The following is a 20,859-nucleotide window of genomic DNA, read 5'->3' as shown; positions in this document are numbered from 1 at the left end:
GATAGATTCAGGTATTAACAGTCATAAATAGAAAGTCTATTGGAAACAGAACACCCATTCCTTGGGCCTGGGGCTTAAACATACTATATTAGAGTTGATGTTACATCAGTTACTAACTGTGCACCTTTGTGCAATTTAAAAACCAAACTAAGTCTCAGTTTTGTTGTCTCTAGAATGGAACTAATATCTCAAAGTTAAGAGGATAAAATGGGAAAAGTATTACAAATCTGCCCAAATCTGCCTCTAAATGTATTCATATGATTTCTCACATGCAAAAGAAAAGTACTAATACAATTATGTAGATACGGAAATTCGTTGTAAATATTTAGGGTGACTCGATTGTTATAACAACTTCTATTATAGAGATTACTGTCTTCTTTTTCCCCATTTTTTTTATTTTAAATGTTTTATTCATTTTGCATACTAACCACAGTTCCCCTTCCCTCCTCCCACTCTCGCCCCCACCTCCTCCCACCCCCATCCACTCCTCAGAAAGGGAAAGGCCCCCCAAAGTTGAGGCAGAACCAAGTCCCTCTCTGCTGCATCAAGGCTGAGCAAGGTATTCCCCCATAGAGAATGGGCTCCAAAAGCTAGTTCGTGCACCAGGGATAAATCCTGGTCTCACTGCCAGGGATCCCACAAACAGACCAACTTCACACACTGTCACCCACATTCATAGGGCTTAGTTCAGTCCCATGCAGCCCAGCAGTCAGTCCATAGTCTATGAGATCCCACTAGCTCCGGTCAGCTGTCTCTGGGTTTCCCCATCATGATCCTGACTCTCCCTCCTCCCCCTGCTCGTCTAATCCCTCCTCCCTCTCTTCGACTGGACTTCAGGAGCTCAGCCCAGTGCTTGGGTGTGAATCTCTGCATCTGCTTCTATCAGTTACTGGATGAAGGTTCTATGATGACAATCAGGGTAGTCAACAATCTGATTACAGGAGAAAGCCGGTTCAGGCACCCTCTCCACTTTTTCTAGGAGTCTTAGCTGGGGTCATCCTATGATTACTGTCTTCTTATCCAACTTTCATAGCAGAACTCCTCACAGCTACAGATACAAGGTACTTGTTACAAAATCAAGGAGCCACAGGTCACCCCAACTCCTCATAGAAACAGAAGGTAGAAGCTCCTGGCGTGGCTCTGAGTGTCTTAGTCTAGCCTCAACTTCCACTTTCAGATAAATCTTTTTATCAGTTTTGGAAAGTAAGAAGTGCAAAGCCCCATAAAAACCTGAAATCCTGGTTTTATATAGCTTTTGCAAATGTTAATGCCAGGCCTCCTTGTAGTTATTTGGGGAATGATTAAGTAACATGGGTTCAGGAGTCTGGCTTAGAATTGAGGGCTCTAGTGGAAAAACTAATGAACTCTAAATAAAGTTGGGGGTTAGTTCATGATAGTAATGTGCCAAGATTGGTTTCTTTGTTCTTGAGAGCATAATAGAGTTATGCAATATGCTAACCAAAAAGAGAAACTGCAAAAGAAGTGGAATAGTGCACTGTTTTTCCAGCTTTTGTGTCCATCTTGTTATTTTAAAATGAAACATATATATAAAGGCAGCTAACAGAATGCCCATACATTCTCTATGATGTCTATTTAATGATCTTTGACATTGAGTTCCTGGTCTGACACACGATGGACTATAAGCCAATATAACTTGGCTAGTCCCTATGGAAGCTAATTTAAATGTCTCAGTTCTCAGGTTGCCTTGTAACAAGGTTAAGGCAGGAGTCAAGTCAATTATTTCTGAAGGAATTCCAAGAAAGAGAAAGACCTTTAATGCATTCAATCAAGAGCAGGCATGAAAAACAAGAAGGCAGGCAGGTATGGGTAGGAAGGTGACAGGATATAAGTATACACAATATAAAGTAGCCTTAAAGCATGTTCACATAAGAATAAACACTTGGGATACTTCATACAAAATATTTAGAATACTTAATTACCGGTGGGCAAAAAGACAAAAAGAAAGGCAAAACTTATTTTAATGAGTGCAAGGGAAGGAATATTAATATCTCACTTTCTTTCAGAGGTAGTATTTCATTAGAAATTAATCACACAGATATACAGCTTTCCAATGATGCTCATGGAGGAACTGAACTATCACCATTTGGATATCACCAATCTGACCATTGGACCTAACAGTGATGGCGTGTTTCGTATTTAGTGGTCATGCTTTAAAATCTAGTTTTCAAAGAACTTTTAATGATGTGTTGATTCCTTTGTGTTAAATGGATTTTATCAAATAAAATCAGGACATTAATGCACATCAAATTTTATTTTTAAATTTTATAATCATTGTTTTTTAATCAAAGTAATGTTTGATTTTTTATAAATATATACTTGTAATACCATTGTTAACATCTTAGTATTTACCCTTCTAGATATAACAAATAACACATGTAATTTTGATTAGGTGATATAGAAATACCATATAAAGTCTGAAAAATAAGACGAGACAAAAATGGACCTCCTGTGGGAATCAACAAAGCATGGCATATCAAGCTGAGGCAGGACCAAGCTCCTCCCCACTGCATCAAGGCTGCTCAAGGCATCCTACCAAAGGGAATAGATTCCAAAGAGCCAGCTCATTCGTCAGGAACAGGTCCTGGTCCCACTGTAGGGTCCCCACAAAAGATCAAAGTACACAATTGTCACCTAGACGCAGAAGGCGCGTGCCACTTTTAAAACCTCTTCTGCCAGTTATCTTCATCATCAGTTTGAGAAGCTTGCTTTTTAATTTAAAATTACTGAGTGTTAAATTATACAGGTGAAGGGTTGACCTCTTAAGGAATACATGATAGTTTCCATTAAGTATTTATTAGAATTGTATTAGAAAAATCCAGTTTAAATTTTAGTGTCATTTTTCTCAGAATGGTATTCTTGGAGGTTAACTATCCACTGTTTGCAAGACCACATTCTGAGGCACTCAATTTTAAACAAATATTTGTGTGCTTGTGTGCATAGCACTATTCTAGATGATTTTTAAACATTCCCCATCTTTAACAAGCTTAAATATCGAACATGAAAATTTCCTAGACAGGTGACAAGGAAATAGTATGATTAAGGTGTGTCCAAGTTCCAGAACCATCTTAGCTCTACACTGAACTGGCTGGGTAGGCAGGGGTGAGACACAAAGCTTCTTCTGACGCCTGAGAGCACTAAAAGATGAAGAGGAAGACTCTCCAGTCAGGTAGAACATTTGTTAAGGTTATAGTCAAAGGAAGGGTGATCTGTCCTCTGTGAACAACACAAAACCAAAGTACAAAACAGAGAGATCTTCTAGGAGTCATGGGAGTGAGAGAAATTTGTTGTTACACTGGAAAACTAGAGAATAAAAAGTCAAAAAAGGAGATGTTAAATGTTGCTTATTATATTTGTAAATCTATAGGACCTGTGGGAGAAGATTCACAGGTAAAATTTAGTGACTTGCTCCTTTTCTTTTGGATAGGTTAATGGAGAAACGAGAGGTGATTTTATATTGTGATCTTCATGGCCATAGTAGGAAACAGAACATTTTCATGTATGGCTGTGATGGTAGCAACAGATCTAAAGCAAAAGGATTATACTTACAGCAACGAATCTTTCCACTTATGCTGAGCAAAAATTGCCCAAATAAAGTAAGTACCTTTAAGAGTTTAACTTTCCTTTAGTAAATGCTGCTCATGTGGAAAAGTTAAGTGCTTCATCCTACTTGCTAACCTGCTTTTTTATTTAGTTTTTTTAAATTAAGTTTTACAGTTGATCATGAGAAAACAATAATTGGGGTCTGTTTAATGCCCAACAATTTGGAAATATTTTCTATTTTACCTTTTGAAGTTTCCTCAATTTGTCATTTGTATTTATCAATTTCAAGACCTAACCTTTAAAAAAGATTTTTTAGTGTCTGTGTTCTCTAAGCTACTTTAGCTTATATTTATTGACATGTTACTTAAAGTCTTCAATCTCTAGTTATGCCTTACATGAAATTGACCCGTCTTTTGAACACTATAACCAACCATTCTGCATTTAAATAGATGTTTCTTAATACATCTATTGTTGCTTAAAATATAGATACCTCCAATTCTATGTTTTGTCTGAAACATTTCTCATTACAACATTCATGCAAATCTGCAATCAAAGGTGTAGATTTAAAATTCTTTTCTCAGTAAACAAGAACAGGTAAATAGGAGACAGGTAAGAACTGACCAACACTAGCAGGATTTGATTGGTCATTACAGAACAACTCTGCTGAAGAGCAGGATACACAATATATGTAAATGTACATAGAAAAGTCATCAGTACAGACCAGATCCTACCTTAAAATAAATCTTTAAAAAGAATTCAAATCATCAAGTGTCTTCTCTGACCACAGGGAAGTAGACTAGAAATCAACAAAAGAAGAAAATGTCCAAACTCTTAGAAATTAAACCACATTTCTAAAGAGGTCAAAGAGAAAGTTTCAAGAAAGATTATAAATATACTGCATACAAAATATTCTGAGATTCAATTAATGTAGTACTGCTTAGAATAAAATTTGTAGTAAGAAAAGTTTATATTAGAATAAACCAGATTGCAAGTCATTGCAAGTCAATATCTAGGTTTCTACATAAGAAACTAGAAAAGGGAAAATAAACTAAACTGAAAACAAGCAGAATAAAGAAAAGGTTGGTCATGGTGGAAACAGAAATAGTGGAGAAAATCATAAAAAAAAGCTTATACTGGGAAAGATAATTAATACTGGAAACACTTTACTAAAACTGGCCAGAAAGGGAAAGATGACAAAAATTACTAATTCAAGAATAGAAGAGGGATATTAATTCAAGCAGATTCTGCAGACAAGCACAATAAAAGGGGGGGCGGTATCCTAATGGTTCTACTCAAGAACCCTGGGATTTTTGTAATTTGATGAAACTTTTTCACGAGTTGTCAGAAAACACTAAAAAATTGTTACATATATTTCAATTAATAAATTTAGGAAACTTATACCATATTCTCAGAAGTTACATTGACTTGCTGGAAAGAAACACAGACTGTCATTCCATATTTAAAATTCCTGGGCCAACAGGATGGCTCAGCAGGTAAAGGTACCTGATGCTAAGTTTGTCTGAGTTTGACACCTGGCACCCACGTGGTGGAAGGAGAGAATAAACTCCTGCAAGTTGTCTTCTTGCCTCCACACTCCTGTGGTAGCATGTGTCAAAGAGGACCTGAAGCTAAATAGGACATGGACGCTAGGGGAAACCTACTACTATCATTCTGATAAATGGGCATAGCAATAAAACTGCTCCTGATGACATAGCTGTAGCTGTCCTAGTAGATCCTTACATTGCTCAACTCTTATCAGCTTCTTCTTGCATTAGATGCTAATTAACTCACAACTGGTCAGCATGCAGAGAAAAAGAGACTTGTAATGCTCATCCTTAAATGGGATGTCTGTATCATACTCTCAAGACTCAGAAATGTATGTAGAAGAGGGGACAGAGAGAGTAAAAGCCAGAGGTAGTAGATGGCTTCAAGGAAAAGCATTGTCCAGGTACAACAGGGCAGAAGCACACATTAACTCACAGAAACTGTAACAACATACGTAAGACCTGCTCAAGTTCAAGCTGAACCAAACCCCAACATGGAGCAGGGGAAGTAGGCACGAAGTCCTACCCCTAACTAAGGAACTGTTAAGCAGTTTTCTTCAATAGATTGATACATAGTGTATTGACCACACTCCAGCACAGGCCTCACACCCAGGAGTAGTAAACCAAAACAATCTAAACTCCATGGGTGGTGGTGTTGTGGATGATGATGATGATGATGATGATGATGATGATGATGAGAGAGAGAGAGAGAGAGAGAGAGAGAGAACAAAGTTGGGTGGGTAGGAGGGTAGGAAAGGATCTGGGAGAAATTGGGGCAGGAAAATGAATATTACCAAAATATATTGTATAGAATTATCAAAGCCACGGTAGCCATGAGGTTCGGCCTGAGTGGGGGAGCATAGACTTGGAAACTCTTAGCAACCCAACTGCAATAAAGACCAAACACAGACATCTTGTCACCTTTAAAGAGCTCTCAGTTCCATGCTGCAAAACTGGAGTCTTTCCTTTATTCAGCATCTTCTTGGCTGTTTCTTAACCATGCTTCCCTGACCCTAAAACCATTTCTCTCTCCTCTCGTGGACCCCTCTGCCTGGTGGATCCTAACTCTCCCTGTCCTCACTTGTTACTTACACACCTAACCCTCCTCCCAGGTGCAGGCCTATTCAAATGCTTAGTCCTGTAGAGATGCAAACTAGGGGACATTCCCCACTGAGGCATGCTATTCAATAGCAAATCAGCTAGCATCCACAATTCAGTGCAGACTGGAGCCGGTTACTTGAACCGCTGGAAATTTCCTAATGGAATTTTCCTGGCCCCCAACAAAAAATAAAGCCCCAAATCTCTTGGTGGACACTTGTCTTAGTAAAAGAAACCAAACAACCTTGATCTCTTTATAGACAGTATTTCAAGACATCTCCACAAGATCTTTCAGATGAAAGCCAAGACTCCTCATTCTATTTCTGGAAATCTACAGGATGGATCTTCGTTCTGAAACCTGCAGACTTTCTAGAACTTACTAAAAAATGCAAGATTCTTTGTGTGGTGGCACACATCTGTAATCTCAGCAGGAATGCTTGCCATGAGTATGAGGCTAGTGTTGACTGTATAATAAGACATTGTCTCTAAAAAACAAAAAGCAAGCAAGCAACAAAACAAGAAGTGTTCCTAAAAGTATGAGATCCTATACTAACAGTAGCAAAGATTAATAAGCTTATTTGGGACACGTTATATGATGATAAAAGTATTTTTATTGTTGGGGTTATAGTTTCAACTTCTCAAAATATAAATACATCTTCCATAAAATTAATTATTCCCCACCTTGGACAGTGGTGGCAGAAGTTGAATCTGAACCACACAGTGAATTAGAGGCCACCCTAGGCTATAGGACATCCTGTCTCAAACAATAAAGTAAAATTAGTTATTTTTTATTTTTATTTTTTAAATAAAATTTTATTTAAACTAAAAACAATCTTATTTTATATATCAACCCCAGTTCCCTCTCTCCTGTACTCCTATCCCCTCATCAACCCCCCATCCCACCCATCAACCCCTATCCCACCCCCAATCCACTCCCCAGGGAGGGTGAGGCCTCCCATGAGGGATCCTCAAAGGCTGACACATCATTTGGGGCAGGATCTAGGACCTACCCCATGTATTTAGGCTGAGAGAGTATCCCTCCATAGGAAATGGGTTCCCAAAGCCCATTCATGCACTAGGGATAAATACTAGTTCCACTGCCAGAGACCCCATAGACTGCCTAGGCCTCCTGTGCTGGAAAGATGGCTCAGCCATTAAAGGCTAGGCTTGAAAGGTTCAGGCTTTAATACTGATCAGTAATATCTCTTTAAGAGACAGATCCCGCCCCCTGACAACAGTCAGGGCATGCACAGGAAAATGTGCTATGTCATCACCACATCACCTGCACGCATTACGGCCTGCTGAGGACTCTGGGCATGTGTGGAACCTCAGTGCGCATGCGCAGTCTTCCCTTTAAAAGTCCCAAATTCCCCGCTGCTTGCTCTTTACTCTCTTTATGCTCTTCACTCTCTCTCTCTCTCTCTCTCTTTGCTTCTGCTTCACTCGCTCTTCTCCCACCTACACGCTCTCTCTGCCTCTCTATGGCAACCAGCCGTGGCGGTCAGCCATTACCCCTGTTCCTCTTCTCTCTCAGTCTCCCTACTCTGCCAGGCCTATAATAAACTAGTTAACATGTCTCATCTTGTGCCTTCTTCTTTTTCTTCAAAAACATAACAAGGCTCACAACCAAAAATATAGTTATTTTTATTGACCAGGAAATAATAGGTAACACCTTCAGCCTTGAGAATTACAATTTTTGCAGAGATGTTATTTTATTTTTATTCTGTTTTTTGTCCACTTAAAGTTTTTTCATTGAAAGAGAAATACATCACTTCTCCCCTATTTTCCCCTCCAGCTACTCCCCTGGAATTTTCATATGTATCTGTATGTAGCAATAAAAATGAAAGAGAAGGATGCTTGTATCTTTGTGTCATAATAAGAAAGGGAAAGAGGCTGCCTGCATGTTCCTTCTTAACCTCTTCGCCCAAAGTACACCTGCCATTTTTAATCACTGCTTCTCAGTTTTCCTTCTCAGCTTGCAAGTTTAACGTCCAGAAGAGCAAAGAGGGGACAGGAAGGGTTGTGATGTGGAAGATGGGTATCAGGAACAGCTTCACTCTGGAAGCCACCTTCTGCGGATCTACTCTTGGTAACTGTCCTTGTCGACCTCTTCCTCCACAGCAAATCAAAGTTGGGCTTGCCATAAGGCGAATGATGCGACCGTTCAGTAGGGAACATATTCTTCCCACTTAAATGCTCAGTCCTAAGAGCAGGATGAATCCATTTCTACTGTGTGGTATCTTTTTGTCATCATTTCCTTTTGTTTCTCAAACAAAGTTCTGGGACACACGCTTTCATTACTAATCTTCAAGTATTTGTTGTTGCTGTTTAGGGATTTCCTGTGGATTTTTAAAAATGGGAATTCTTGATTATGTCAAGAAAAAGCAATGCACATACTTAAAATTTTTTATTTGATTTCTTGTTTGCCAAGCAAAAATAGACTGGCTGTTTGCATCATTTATTTCTTTGGATGGTTCATTCACTCATGGGTTGTTGTCAATTTACATATGAAAGGAAGCCCTTTGTTCCTGCAACTAAAAATGAAGCTATGCTCTGTAGTCTCACATAAGAAATATCTCTGTCATACTTAGCATATGTTAATGAGGTGAGAATATTCTGTATTACAGTGATTTTAGCAGTCTTAGGAAATGGTTCAAATCTAAGTTGTATGGTAGTACCTGCCTGTAATCTCAGCACTCAAGAGACAAAAGCAGGCAAATCTTGAATTCAAGGCCAGAATGGGCTACATAAGAGAACTTTTCACACGAAAAAGGGAAATGCTGGAAATTAATATATGTAATTTCTACCTTGTATTTGTTTTGCTTTTGCTTTCGTTCTGAGACAGTGTCTCTCTAGATAGCCCTGGCTGTCCTGGAACTCACTATGTAAAATAAGCTGGCCTCAAACTCACAAAGATCTGCCTACCTCTGCTTCTGAGTCACTAGAACTAACTGTATATGCCACCATGCCTGGAGATCCCCTAGTTTTTTATATGACCTGAAACCAAGGTAACATCATTCATGATGACAACAAAACATTTTCTCGTGGAATTTTTCTGATAGTTATCATCACTGGTGACCATAACTCTGTCTTACTGACTTTTCTTCTGCCTTGCAGTACACATCAGTGTACGTTCAATGAGCTTTGCTCCAGGTTGTGGGAAAGGAATGAGCAAAAGCATTACACTGTTAAATGACCTGCTCCAGAGAAGAAAATCCAAAGGACAGAATATGGAGTTGTACCCATGTTTTATTTATAGTGCCTCACAATTTAGATTTATCTGAGAAGAAAAAATTAGTAACTCATCCTCCAGGGTGAATAAATTTTTTGATGTTTTAGGCAATAAACGAGGCACTCATTTCAGCACAAAAGACTTAGAGTCAATGGGATATCATTTTTGTGATTCTCTATTGGACTACTGTGACCCTGACCGGAGCAAGGTAAGTCACATCAATTTGGCTACATATCAAATTCAGGCTGTTAGATGAGTAAGCTGTCTGCTGTCCTACAGCAAGTTTCCCTTTGACACCAGATAGCTTTCTGGGTCTGGGTGCATGTAGTCACCCAATAACTGTTATTATGTATACATACATACATATATACATACATACATCATCAGTTTAATTAGAAAACAATGTTATTCTTATAATAAGCTCATTTATTATTTTTCCTTAGTATTTTCGGTGCCTGAAAGAATTAGAAGAAATGGAAAAACATTTGAACTTGGACAGAGTTTTTGATGATTCAGATACTTCTCTAGTAGAAATTTCATTGGATGTAGAGTCTAGGTAAGTTATGTTATTGAAGTAGTGGTTACATTATTTTGCTGAACTTTTAACGTAATACTTAAATTACTGTCAGTTCCACACAGAAAATTCTGACTAACATTGGGGAAAGTTTTCACAAATGCATTATTTTGGTCAAATATATCAAGGTTTTCTTTGATTTATTCAGTATGAGCACTGCCGTGTGCCATGTGTTGACTATATGTGAAAGACACAGCAAGTTGGTTTTGCATTCTCTCTTTCTCATTTAGAGCATTTTATGTCCACAGAAAAACTGAGTAGACAACAGAGAGGTTTCCCATATATCCCCCATTCCTATATGTCCAGAGCCTTCTCCTCCTGTTGTCATAATCCCAGGGTGATAAATATGTTCAGTGAGTGAATTCATTGACAGTTGTCACCCAGTGTGCAGTTCTCATTAACAGATACTCCAGTTAGAAAGTACTTCCACATGCTGTGGGTTTGAACAAATTTATAACGACATGTGTCCTGCCATCAAAGTATAAGACAAGGTGTCTTCATTGCATGGCTCATAACTCCGTTCATCCCTCTGCCTTAACAACCGGCAACCTGCAAAGCTATCATTATCTGCTTAGTTTTACCTTTTTCAGAATGTTATTTGATTTGAATTGTATTAGCTTTTGTCACTTAGCATGCCTATAAAATTCCTTTGTATCTTCATGGTATGATGGCACATTTATTTTTAGCTCTAAATAGTAACGTCAGCATTGTCTGAATACACCATAATACCCACTCAACTGAAGAACATCTTAGTTGCTGCCAGTTCACTATTGTACTGTAGAACTCTAAAAGCATCCATGTGCAGGTTCTTCTGTGATATATTTTCATTTCTTTTGAGTAGAAATCAAGCAATGCAATTGCCAATGTAAATGTACAATTTGTTGCATTGGTTTACTATGTGTGCCCATTATAACAATATTAGTCTAGTGTTCTAGGTTTCACATATAAAATTCCAAGGAGCACATTGCCTGGGGCCATATAGTAAAGCACTCAAGTCCTGCTTCTTTACTCAAGAGATGTTTGAGGTTTGTTTTGGGTTGGGTTTATTTGTTCCTTTTTAGCATTGGGGTAGGATACTTTCTCTTTACAATTAAATTTCAGGTGTTAAGAACTCTTAAGAGAGACTTACCCTCAATGAAATTTTAAGTTGACAGTGTATTGTTGTTGATGGTTGGTTCACTATTGTACTGTAGAACTCTAGAATTTACTCCTCTTCCTTAGCTGACTTTCATGTAATTTCCATTGCTTTTGCTTCTGCTCTTAATAACTACCATTCTCTGGTACTATGAACTAGATTATTTTCAGATACTTAATATAAGTAGAATTGTGAACTGTTTTTGAAAAATGTTGTATAAAACATTTTAGTGCTATTATCATGCCAGCTCTAGATTTGGGTTCTTGGATTGAGACCCAGTCATGGTTTATCATTAATATTAGTCAGAGTTATTATCAGAGTACCTAGTAGTTACTATATTTTTGTTTTCTAAAGAACCTCCATTACTATTTTTAATAGTTACATTATTTTGAACTTTTGGATTTACATTATAAATGTCTAATTTCATTCTTTTAAATGTGATATATAGTTTCCTAGAGCCATCTATTGAAAAGTCTGTCCTTTCCCTATTGTGTACCCTTAGTTGAATATTGGTTGACTTTATGAGATTAGTGCTGATTGTTAAATTGATTGGCTTCTAAAGACATCTAAAAGATTAGTAAAGCACATGCCTTTCCAGAGAGGATTAGATCATGAGGGCTGTAATGCTGGTTCAATCTGTTGATGGATTCAATTTTGGATTGTTGGGAAATGGTAGAACTATAGAAGATAGGACCCAGTTAGGTTTCTGGGATCATGACTTTGAAGAGTTTGTCTTTGTCTTTGCCCTGTCCCTTTCTTGTTACTTGTCTTCTAGAGAGAGAAGGACAAGAGGATATTTACTTGTGTTAGGACAGAGATATTAAAATATAATATAATTAAGTAGCCTGTAGGTGACTCATTGTAGACCTTAAATGCTTCATTTGCATTATAGAAATTACTGAAATTATATAGATGAATGCCAGATAAAGTCAGAAAGTTAGATATTCCCCAACACTGACTTGGTCTGTCAAATAGAAATATCAACAATTCAATAATAATTAATACAGTCTTGTCTTGAAAATCCTATTTTAATTTTATGACATGGACAGGAGAGAAATCTATAGTGAGAATTCCAATTGCTTTATGAGAATACCATTTTCTGTCTAGTATAGATTCTTCTAAAAGTGAGTCAGAGAGTAATAGTACATATTTCATGTTTATTTCCTAACATTAAACTTTTATCTTCTTAAGATTTATTGTTAAGTTACACAGTAACCATTAGGTTTCAGATAATCTAATAGAATGTTTCTCATGGCTTAAGAACCATGTGTCAATGGTTATGCAATTTTTGTCAAATTCTGTCAATCACAAGTGCTACATACCTCCCATTGACTCTTCTCACTGTTGGTTCTTATTGTTAGAGTTCTTTTTCTTCACATATTGTCATCTATTACTTACTATGATCTTGCTTTCTTAAGCACAGACTACAGCTACACCTTCTATATACTAAGTTCCTCAGATATTTGGAAGTTTTCTTCTGAATTTTTCATTTCTCTAGTAAAGCATGTGGTGGTTTTCATGTTCCTCTTTTTAAAAGACAAATAAGCATATTACTATATAGAGTATTTCCAAAAGGAAAGATACCAACCAGACAATTCTATATCCTACAGATTCTTAGTGATAAGCATACTGGTGCTAAGAAAGCAATGTCTCATTTTCTCAAACAGAGCCAAGATGTTTTAAAAGCAGTTTTAGTTAGGCATGACAGTACACAACTATAATTTCAGGACTTGGGAACCAAAGCAGGAGGATTATGAATTTCAGACCAGACTGTACTATATCCTGATACCCTGTCTCAAAAACCAAGAACCATTCTAGGCAACACATTATGACACTCTATTTGTGCAGTGTTTTTGGTGCTAGATAATAAAAGATTTCTTTGTATGTTAAAACACTCTATCTCACTTCTCTTACCCAGGTTTAGAATTGCTATTAAAAATAGGTAGTTTTCCTTGCCAGGTGTTGGTGTTGCATGCCTTTAATCCCAGTGCTCGGGAGGCAGAGGCAAGCGGATCTCTGTGAGTTCAAGGCCAGCCTGCCTGGTCTACAGAGCAAGTGCCAGGATAGGCTCCAAAGCTACATAAAGAAACCCTGTCTCGGAAAAACAAAAAAACAAAAACAAAAACAAAAAAAAACAAAAACAAAATGCAGAATATTTCCAATGTCCCATCAACAATGACAGGCACTGAGACTATGGAATATTATACAGAAATAAGGAAAATCTATATATGCTGATAGTCTATAATAAATACAGAAAAGCTTTATACAGATAGAATAATATTGTTATAGGGACTGAGGATATAAAAATGCATAGTTATTCATTCATGTTTTAAAAATAAAACAAAAGATAAATTTTAAAGGGAAAAAACTAATGAAAATTTAACATTTGTCATTAGGAAATTGCAAATTAAAACAATGAAATACCATAACAAACATTTTAGAACTTCTTAAAAATCCAAAGCACTGACAATACTAAATGGTAGTTAAAATGTGAGAAAATAGGACCTCTCTTTTAATGGGATTATGTTGAGTGACTCTTCCTGGGAAAATGTGAATAAAATTCTATTCATCCCAGCTAGGGCACCAATAACAGATCAAAGGAGTAATTCCACTTAAATGTAGCTTGGTGAGCCTATGAACATATTGGAATTACCAACAGAGTGTTAGTAACCCAAAGGCTGCTGCAGCACCAAAAAGCCCTTCACAGCATGGGTGACAACTCACAAAAGTTGCCCCCACAGTGACCGAAGACCGATTGCTGATATCTTCCTCTGCCCCCAAGACAGGGTTTCTCTGTATAACAGCCCTGGCTGTCCTGGAACTCATGCTGTAGATCAGCTGGCCTCGAACTCAGAGATCCACCAGCCTCTGCCTCCTGAGTTCTGGGATTCAAGGCATGTGCCACCACCACCCAGCCAACTCGCTGACATCTTTATCAAAGAAAACCTCCTCCTTTCCAGAAGTTGACTTCTTATGCAACCTGAAGTAGGGTTTTTGTGAATCTTGTAACTTTCTGACTTTCCTGAGTCTTGTAAGTTTTATGAACTCCCTGGGCCATGAAGGATTCTTAGCTTCCTGAGTCTGGTGAACCTCCTTCCAGGAGAAACGTTTTCATTTAGAGGAAATAGCTATACAACCCTCCACCTTTTCCTCAGGCTCTTACATTCTTTCCATCCTCTCTTCTGTGTTGTTCCATGAGCCTTAAAGGGAATGATTTAGAGTCATTATCCTACAGCAATAGTCACTTGTTCTCAGCAACCTAATCATTTCTGAGTCTCTATTGTATTGCACACCAAAAATAGAAATATCCCTCCACATCAATAACATATACACATGATCACAAAGAGTTAGAACGCAGGTGGACAGTTACATTATATTGGACTGGCAGACAATCACAGATCAAATGCAGAATATTCCCTAGTTGTCATGTTTCCTATACAGACTGTTGTTAAGGCCTTCATTTTCATACTGAAAAATGGCTTGTCCTCTTCTATATTAAAGGTAGACTGAGAGGTATCTTCTATCATGTTACCTTAGTTTCTCTTATTTTCCATCTTTCCTGCAAAGTCATAGACTGACATGAAAAATAGCACCCATATGTCCTTTCCTTATAATTCTTCCCTTAATTGGGCAAGTTCTTTATGGACAGATATATCAGTCTTCTTAGTTGCATGTCTTATCATCCATAGCAAAGGCTACATAACTGATGCCACAGCCTCCTTACAATCCTGTCCCACAATGCTACTTTCTTTATTTTTGAAATTTAAAGGAAAATTTATTGCAGATCTGAAAGCAACTTGTACAGTAGTGACTTGTCTATAAAACTGTAGCTACACAACACATTGTATTTATCATATTAAAGCATGCATTAGACAGAAATACAAAAATCATGAATCCACCATTCTTCAACAATTGAACAAAGATAAAATGTCTAAGGAACAACATGGATGACTTGCAGAGGTTGGGCTTTTTAATCACATTTAACAAAAAGAAGCACCAATTGATGAGTGTTCAATTACATGGACTGAAGTGAACCTCAGGCACTAGGAATCTGCATTTTGTCATAGACCAGTGACATATACTATAAAAGGAACACTGCCAGCATTCAAAAGCAGCTGTGTCAGCTAGGGAATAATAACACTCTACAGCAGTGGTTCTCAACCTGTGGGCCACAACCCCTTTGGGGTTGTATATCTGCTATCCTACATACCAGATATTTACATTATTATTTATAACAGTAGCAAAATTACACTTTGGAAGTAGCAATGAAAATAATTTAAAGGTTGGGGGTCACCATAACATGAGGAACTGTGTTAAAGAGTCACAGCATTAGGAAGGTTGAGAACCACGGCTCTACAGCATGTCTCTCTATTGTCCATCATTGAATACACTGGTAGAAACTTTAAAATGAAAAAGAAAAGAAAAGAAGGAGCTCCCTTTATTTTCTCTATTTAAGATCAAACAGAAAACAAACATCAATTCTGTTATGCACTAGCATCTTCAAAGTACATCATTTGTACAAAAGGACTAAGATCCAAACTCTGTTTACAGAGATCCAAACACGAGTGAGAGCACGGCCCTCACATGGCTTTCCGATGATACTCAGGAGGAACCACTTCGTAATCACTGGCATTGAACAAAGTTGCAGAATTCTTCGCCAGGTATTGAGGAAATCATGAAAATCTGAGAGACTACAGTATGCTGAAATTCCCATAGATCACCCTGCTTCACCCATGCCCCTGGTGCATAGAGCACCACATTTACTGAGATCATTTACCTGGGGACCAAGTCCCAGGCAACTATGAGCCATGGTGTCAGCTTTCAGGACTCCTTAACTTCAACCCTGTTCATGTTTCTTCATTTTCAACAATAGGATCTACTCAGGCCCTCTTCCTCCTAGGAGGCTGAGGTGTCTCACTGGTACTGTCACCATTTCCATTTCCCAGAGTTTCCTGCCTGTTCTTTTTTGTTGTTACTTGAACATTTTTCTGTTGCAGGCCAGATGTCTTCTTACTGGAAGCAGCCCCTCTCCTCTTGCCCTCTGATTGCCTTGCTCCTGGTTGATTGGCCTTTAGAGTTCCCGATGTTTCTGCAGATTGCTGTCCACATATTTAAGTGCTCTGCTTTCTGGAACCCATTCATCCCGATATCTGTTTCAACCATTACGGTGTATGAAGTATTTCCCTTGTTTGTCCTTTTGGCCCTTTGCACACTTTGCGTCCTAGAGAAGCAGTCCGTGAAAGCACAGCACTCGCTCACCATCATAGAATTTAGGCTTTAGGTCTGTTTGGGTACCATTTATAAGTGATTCACCACCTACTTCTTCTCCCACCACCCCCCAATTACCACCACCTCCTCTCTACCACATGCTGCTTTCAAAGGCTGCAATTATTATCTCTAGTCCATTAGCCATTTGGGGATAATCCTCATACTTGCGTGATAGATCCCATTCATCAAGAAGACATGTCACTCCATACCATTTAGAAGAAAATGGCCACTGGGATTGCTTCACTCTCAGATGTCTCAGCCTTGACTGCATGTCTGATCAGTCATGGAACTTCCACTACAACAAGGAGGTATATCATCCTAACCATGTAGAAAATGGAGCCACGTTGGTAGAGAATTGCCCCTGCAGATTCTCTACCCAGCAGATCAGCCACTGTTGTATGGCCCAGCATAGGAGCCATGAAATGATTACACCCCAGAACATCCTTGTTTCTTGGGTTTAAACCAAATAAATTGAAAACAAGTACACATAGTATTTAAATATCTTTACTTATAAATGCCCAAATTGGAAGCAACCAGATATCCTCCAATAGATGAATGAATTTTTAAAAAAAAATTTATATCCATATAATGAACTGTTGTTCAATGATAAAAATAATTGAGTTGACAAACCATGAAGCAATATGACAGAACAGAAACCTAAGTCCATATTGCATCCACATATAATGGGTTTTATCTTGATGAGTACAAAACCAAAACAAACATGGCCAAGAAATAATAACTGAGAAAGATTTTTCACCTGTAACAGGGAAGGGGAGCAAAAAGCAAAGCCTTCCGCCAAGACAGTGTGGTGATTTTACCTAGAAAGCCTGTAAATACTAATATAAGGAAGCACTGTAGGGGTGGACACTTTGATGAGCATGCTCAGTGAAGGAGTAGATTCTTGAACATGCTCAGTTTTAAGTCATGCTTCATGAAGGAAAGACGACAAACACATTGATGCATTCATGGCCCAGGGCCATATAGCAGATTTGAAAAGGTAAAAATAGCAGACAGGAACACTTTGGGACATGCCCAGTTTATATCCTAAAGGTGACACACATGCTTAGCTTCATGTGAGATGATAGACAGAAATGCCGCTAATCATATCTAGCTTTGTTCATAAAGCTTTAGTTGAAATAAAGGAAAAGGCACTTTAGTGGTAAATCAGTATAGGAGCTTGCCTGTAAAGTGCCTGCCTCAGTATTAGTAAGAGCATTATATTAGTAAATGAAAGAAGTCTGAAAAGGCTGTGTGATCTCAACTATATGACATAATGGACCAAACAAAACTAGGGAGAGAAAGGGTCAGTGGTTGCAGACCTGAAAATAGAATTCATGGATAGTCAAACAGAATTGTTGAGACAATGAAACTATGTTTGATGATGTAGTGGTGAAAGATACATGTCTTTATAAATTTGTCAAAGTTTATAGAATATATGTTGAGTCAGCTGGTAAACAATAAATTTTCTGTCAATTGTAACAAATTACCATGTAGCATAAGAAGCTAATAGCAGAAAAACTGTGCAGGAGAGAACTATGAAATATCTATTGTGCATTTTTGTAAACCTAAAACTGCTCTCCAAAAGTAAAAAATCTCTTAATTAATAAAATATATAAAAAATATAACCCAGAAATATTACCTTTCATGAGTTTTTGCTCACACAAATACATTTTGCCAATCATTATATTGATTATAATTGGAAATAGATTTGTGTTTGACCTTTTGTTTCTTGAGATGCTATGCTTTGGGTGGCCCTTAATGTCTTTAAACAAAATATAAATATAGTGATATGAAAATTAATTTTAAGAACTAATGATACTCATAAGAGTTAGGAAGCTCCACAGATGTATCGCTTATTTGTTTACTTATTCACAAAGCATATAGAACCTCACTGTGTACCAGGTGATATTTTCACTCTAATGCCATAGATATGAGCCAGAAAGAAAGAATAAATCATATATTTGTGGGGCTACACCCCAGCAACATATTCCCAAATATTTATAGCTTCTATCATTTAGAAAATAAAAATATCATTTCTAAGTTGTATGGAACCATCAAATGATAAATAACTTTAGTAAATATCATTCTCTTTCTAATTAGAATTGTCCATTCAAATAAGATGATAAAGTAAAGGCAATGTTGAAATTTTAAATTCTGAAAACTGTAATTATTATTATTTTCTTTTTTTAGTAGTCGAGGCTCTGACAGTTCAGAGTCCAATGACACTCAGACTTATCTTCTCAAGTTGACCTCTCAGGTAAGATTAAAAAGTTTTGCTTCAGTATGGATATGTGAAACAGGTACACTGATTATTGTTGTTACTAACAACCAGGAAAAAGGTTTGTGCATCTGTCATTATTGTGTAGTAATAATTGCTTTTCTGCTTATGTGCATATCTTTAAAACATAGAATTTTTATTCCAACCCCCTTACTTCATAGATGAGAATATTAAGATCCCAGGAAGTAAAATTAATTCTCAGATTCCACACTTGTTAATGTCACATACGGTAGCCTAACCTTACATCACCTGGTTATTAACCTAATATTCATTTATTTAACTACACATTCATTGTTAATACTGTGCTCAAAGTATGTACCAGGCATTGCCTGGGTGCTGGGAACAGAACAATGAAAACAATAAGAAAACTTTCCCTTTGTTTTCTTACGTACTAGTTGTGAGAGTGACGCAACAAAATAAGTAAAACATATGACTTAATAGATGACGAGAGATGCCAAGAAAAACAATTAAGGAGCTTATATGGAGATCACAGTTACTAAAGAGAGAGATGATACTTACGTGAGGGAATAAGCTTCTTTTCACTGTGTGACAACTTCAAAACCTTAGTAATTTACAACAAGCCTCTTATTTTCTTATTCTTGGGTCTGAAAATTGACTCTACCTGACCTTGATAGAGTCACTGGTGTTGTTTTCAGACTTCAGATTTACTTCAGTTACATGTTACATGTTCTTCATTTCCTTCAACCAGAGATGACCCTGTGTAAAAATCCAATGATGAAAACCTCTAGTGCAATATCAGCCCATTAACAGCCGAATTTCCTCCAGCAACCATATGTCTCATTACAACCACATCATATACCATATTGACTAACAATCCACTAGCCACGGTAAGTCACATAGCCAGCGAAGCTCTACATTCAACAGAAGGGAGAGGTATATTCCACTTACGAGAGGTTCTACAGAGTTCCATAACAAAGACTAACAATGTTTAACCCTATTATAGAGGACAAAACATTTGCAAGCAGCGGTTTAGCATTCCTCAGTTCAGTTCTATGTCACAGTTGTTAACTTCCTACGCAAATGCCAGACTTACGAGCTTCTGTCTTCTTTGCAAAACACCTGGAGTCTCATCCAGGCATGTTTATCAGTCCTCCATCATGACCCACACCAGAATGGGGAGTGTGTAACAGTCATAGAAACAAAACAATTCTGAGTTTGCTTGCATGTGTGCTGGGGACCAAAACCAAGGCTTTGGGCATGCTAGGCAAGAACCACAAATTTTTACTGTGCAAATATGGAGTGATCTTCTCTCCTGAAGATTGGGAAGCATTTCAGAAGCCCCAGTTACTTTTTCACAGAATCTTGTGTTTGCCTTGCATACATCCAGGGTGCACAGTTCTAGGAAGTGAGTCTCAAAATGCCTGTATTTAGGCACTCAAAGTGACTGTCTTTAATATATTCATTGGATACTAATTTAAAACACTCTCTTACCTAGGTAAAAAACAAGAAAAAGTATCTGAAAACAAAGAGGGAAAGAAATGCAACCCTAGCAAAGCGACAGAATAACACAAGAGAGGTAAATCATGATTGCTGCAATGATTTAAAATGCTTTAAATACGAATACAAGAGAATAGCAGGTTATGTGTTCTCATTTTTCCTCAGAAAAAAAAATGAATAGAACTTTGGTCATATTATTTGCTGTTTGCAAAAATTCAAAAGATCCTTGACAGATGAGAGACAGGTCTTACTAAGATGTCATGTTTGAATTTCATTTGTATTTATTTTATTTTAAAATTATTTGAGAAAGCTTATAGAATGAATCCATGATACTTTAAAAGAAATTTAAAAATAAGGAAACCCAGAGAACATGAAGAAATGAAAATAAATGGTGCTGAGAGATGGGTGTCTAAATGACAGCCAAGACCTCAGCAAACACTACTTAACAAAGAAAGAAGAACAACCATTAAAAGTCTAAAATTATATAGGAAAGAAAAATATTCTATTCAGAAATTCCTCAAATTCATTGGAAATAGCAAGTCTGAGAGTCCAAACTGCCTTTGTTCCACTCGTAGCTCAGTAAGACAGAAATGCTGCTTCAGAATAGCACAGCCAAGAAAGTAAATATGTGAGACCTTTCCCCATAACTACCAGAGATACCTTCCCAGGAGGAACAAGGCCTTTGTAATCTTTTCCCCAACTACCTGTTTC

The 20,859-nt window shown here is 37.4% G+C and overlaps 1 protein-coding gene across 24 annotated transcripts in view; it reads left to right on the top strand.

Annotated features, from left to right (window-relative positions):
• Agbl3 (ATP/GTP binding protein like 3) overlaps positions 1-20,859 on the top strand; it is an 88,028-nt gene that overhangs the window by 24,765 nt on the left and 42,404 nt on the right. For 13 of the 24 annotated variants that reach the window (XM_027391432.2, XM_027391431.2, XM_027391433.2 and 10 more), the window contains 6 exons: positions 3,446-3,614; positions 8,166-8,292; positions 9,543-9,643; positions 9,879-9,991; positions 18,603-18,669; positions 20,147-20,227. In XM_027391432.2, coding sequence (XP_027247233.1) covers positions 3,446-3,614; positions 8,166-8,292; positions 9,543-9,643; positions 9,879-9,991; positions 18,603-18,669; positions 20,147-20,227 — 658 coding nt within the window. Of the gene's footprint in view, positions 1-3,445; positions 3,615-8,165; positions 8,293-9,542; positions 9,644-9,878; positions 9,992-15,695; positions 18,674-19,399; positions 19,543-20,146; positions 20,228-20,859 lie in introns of those variants that run through there. The other 11 variants (XR_004771678.1, XR_004771679.1, XR_004771681.1 and 8 more) reach the window with 11 other exon arrangements.

This window comes from Cricetulus griseus (assembly GCF_003668045.3).
Source record: "Cricetulus griseus strain 17A/GY chromosome 1 unlocalized genomic scaffold, alternate assembly CriGri-PICRH-1.0 chr1_0, whole genome shotgun sequence".
Taxonomy (NCBI): Eukaryota; Metazoa; Chordata; class Mammalia; order Rodentia; family Cricetidae; genus Cricetulus; species Cricetulus griseus.
The sequence above is the reverse complement of the archived record's forward strand: the minus strand, read 5'-3'. Positions and strand labels throughout refer to the sequence as shown.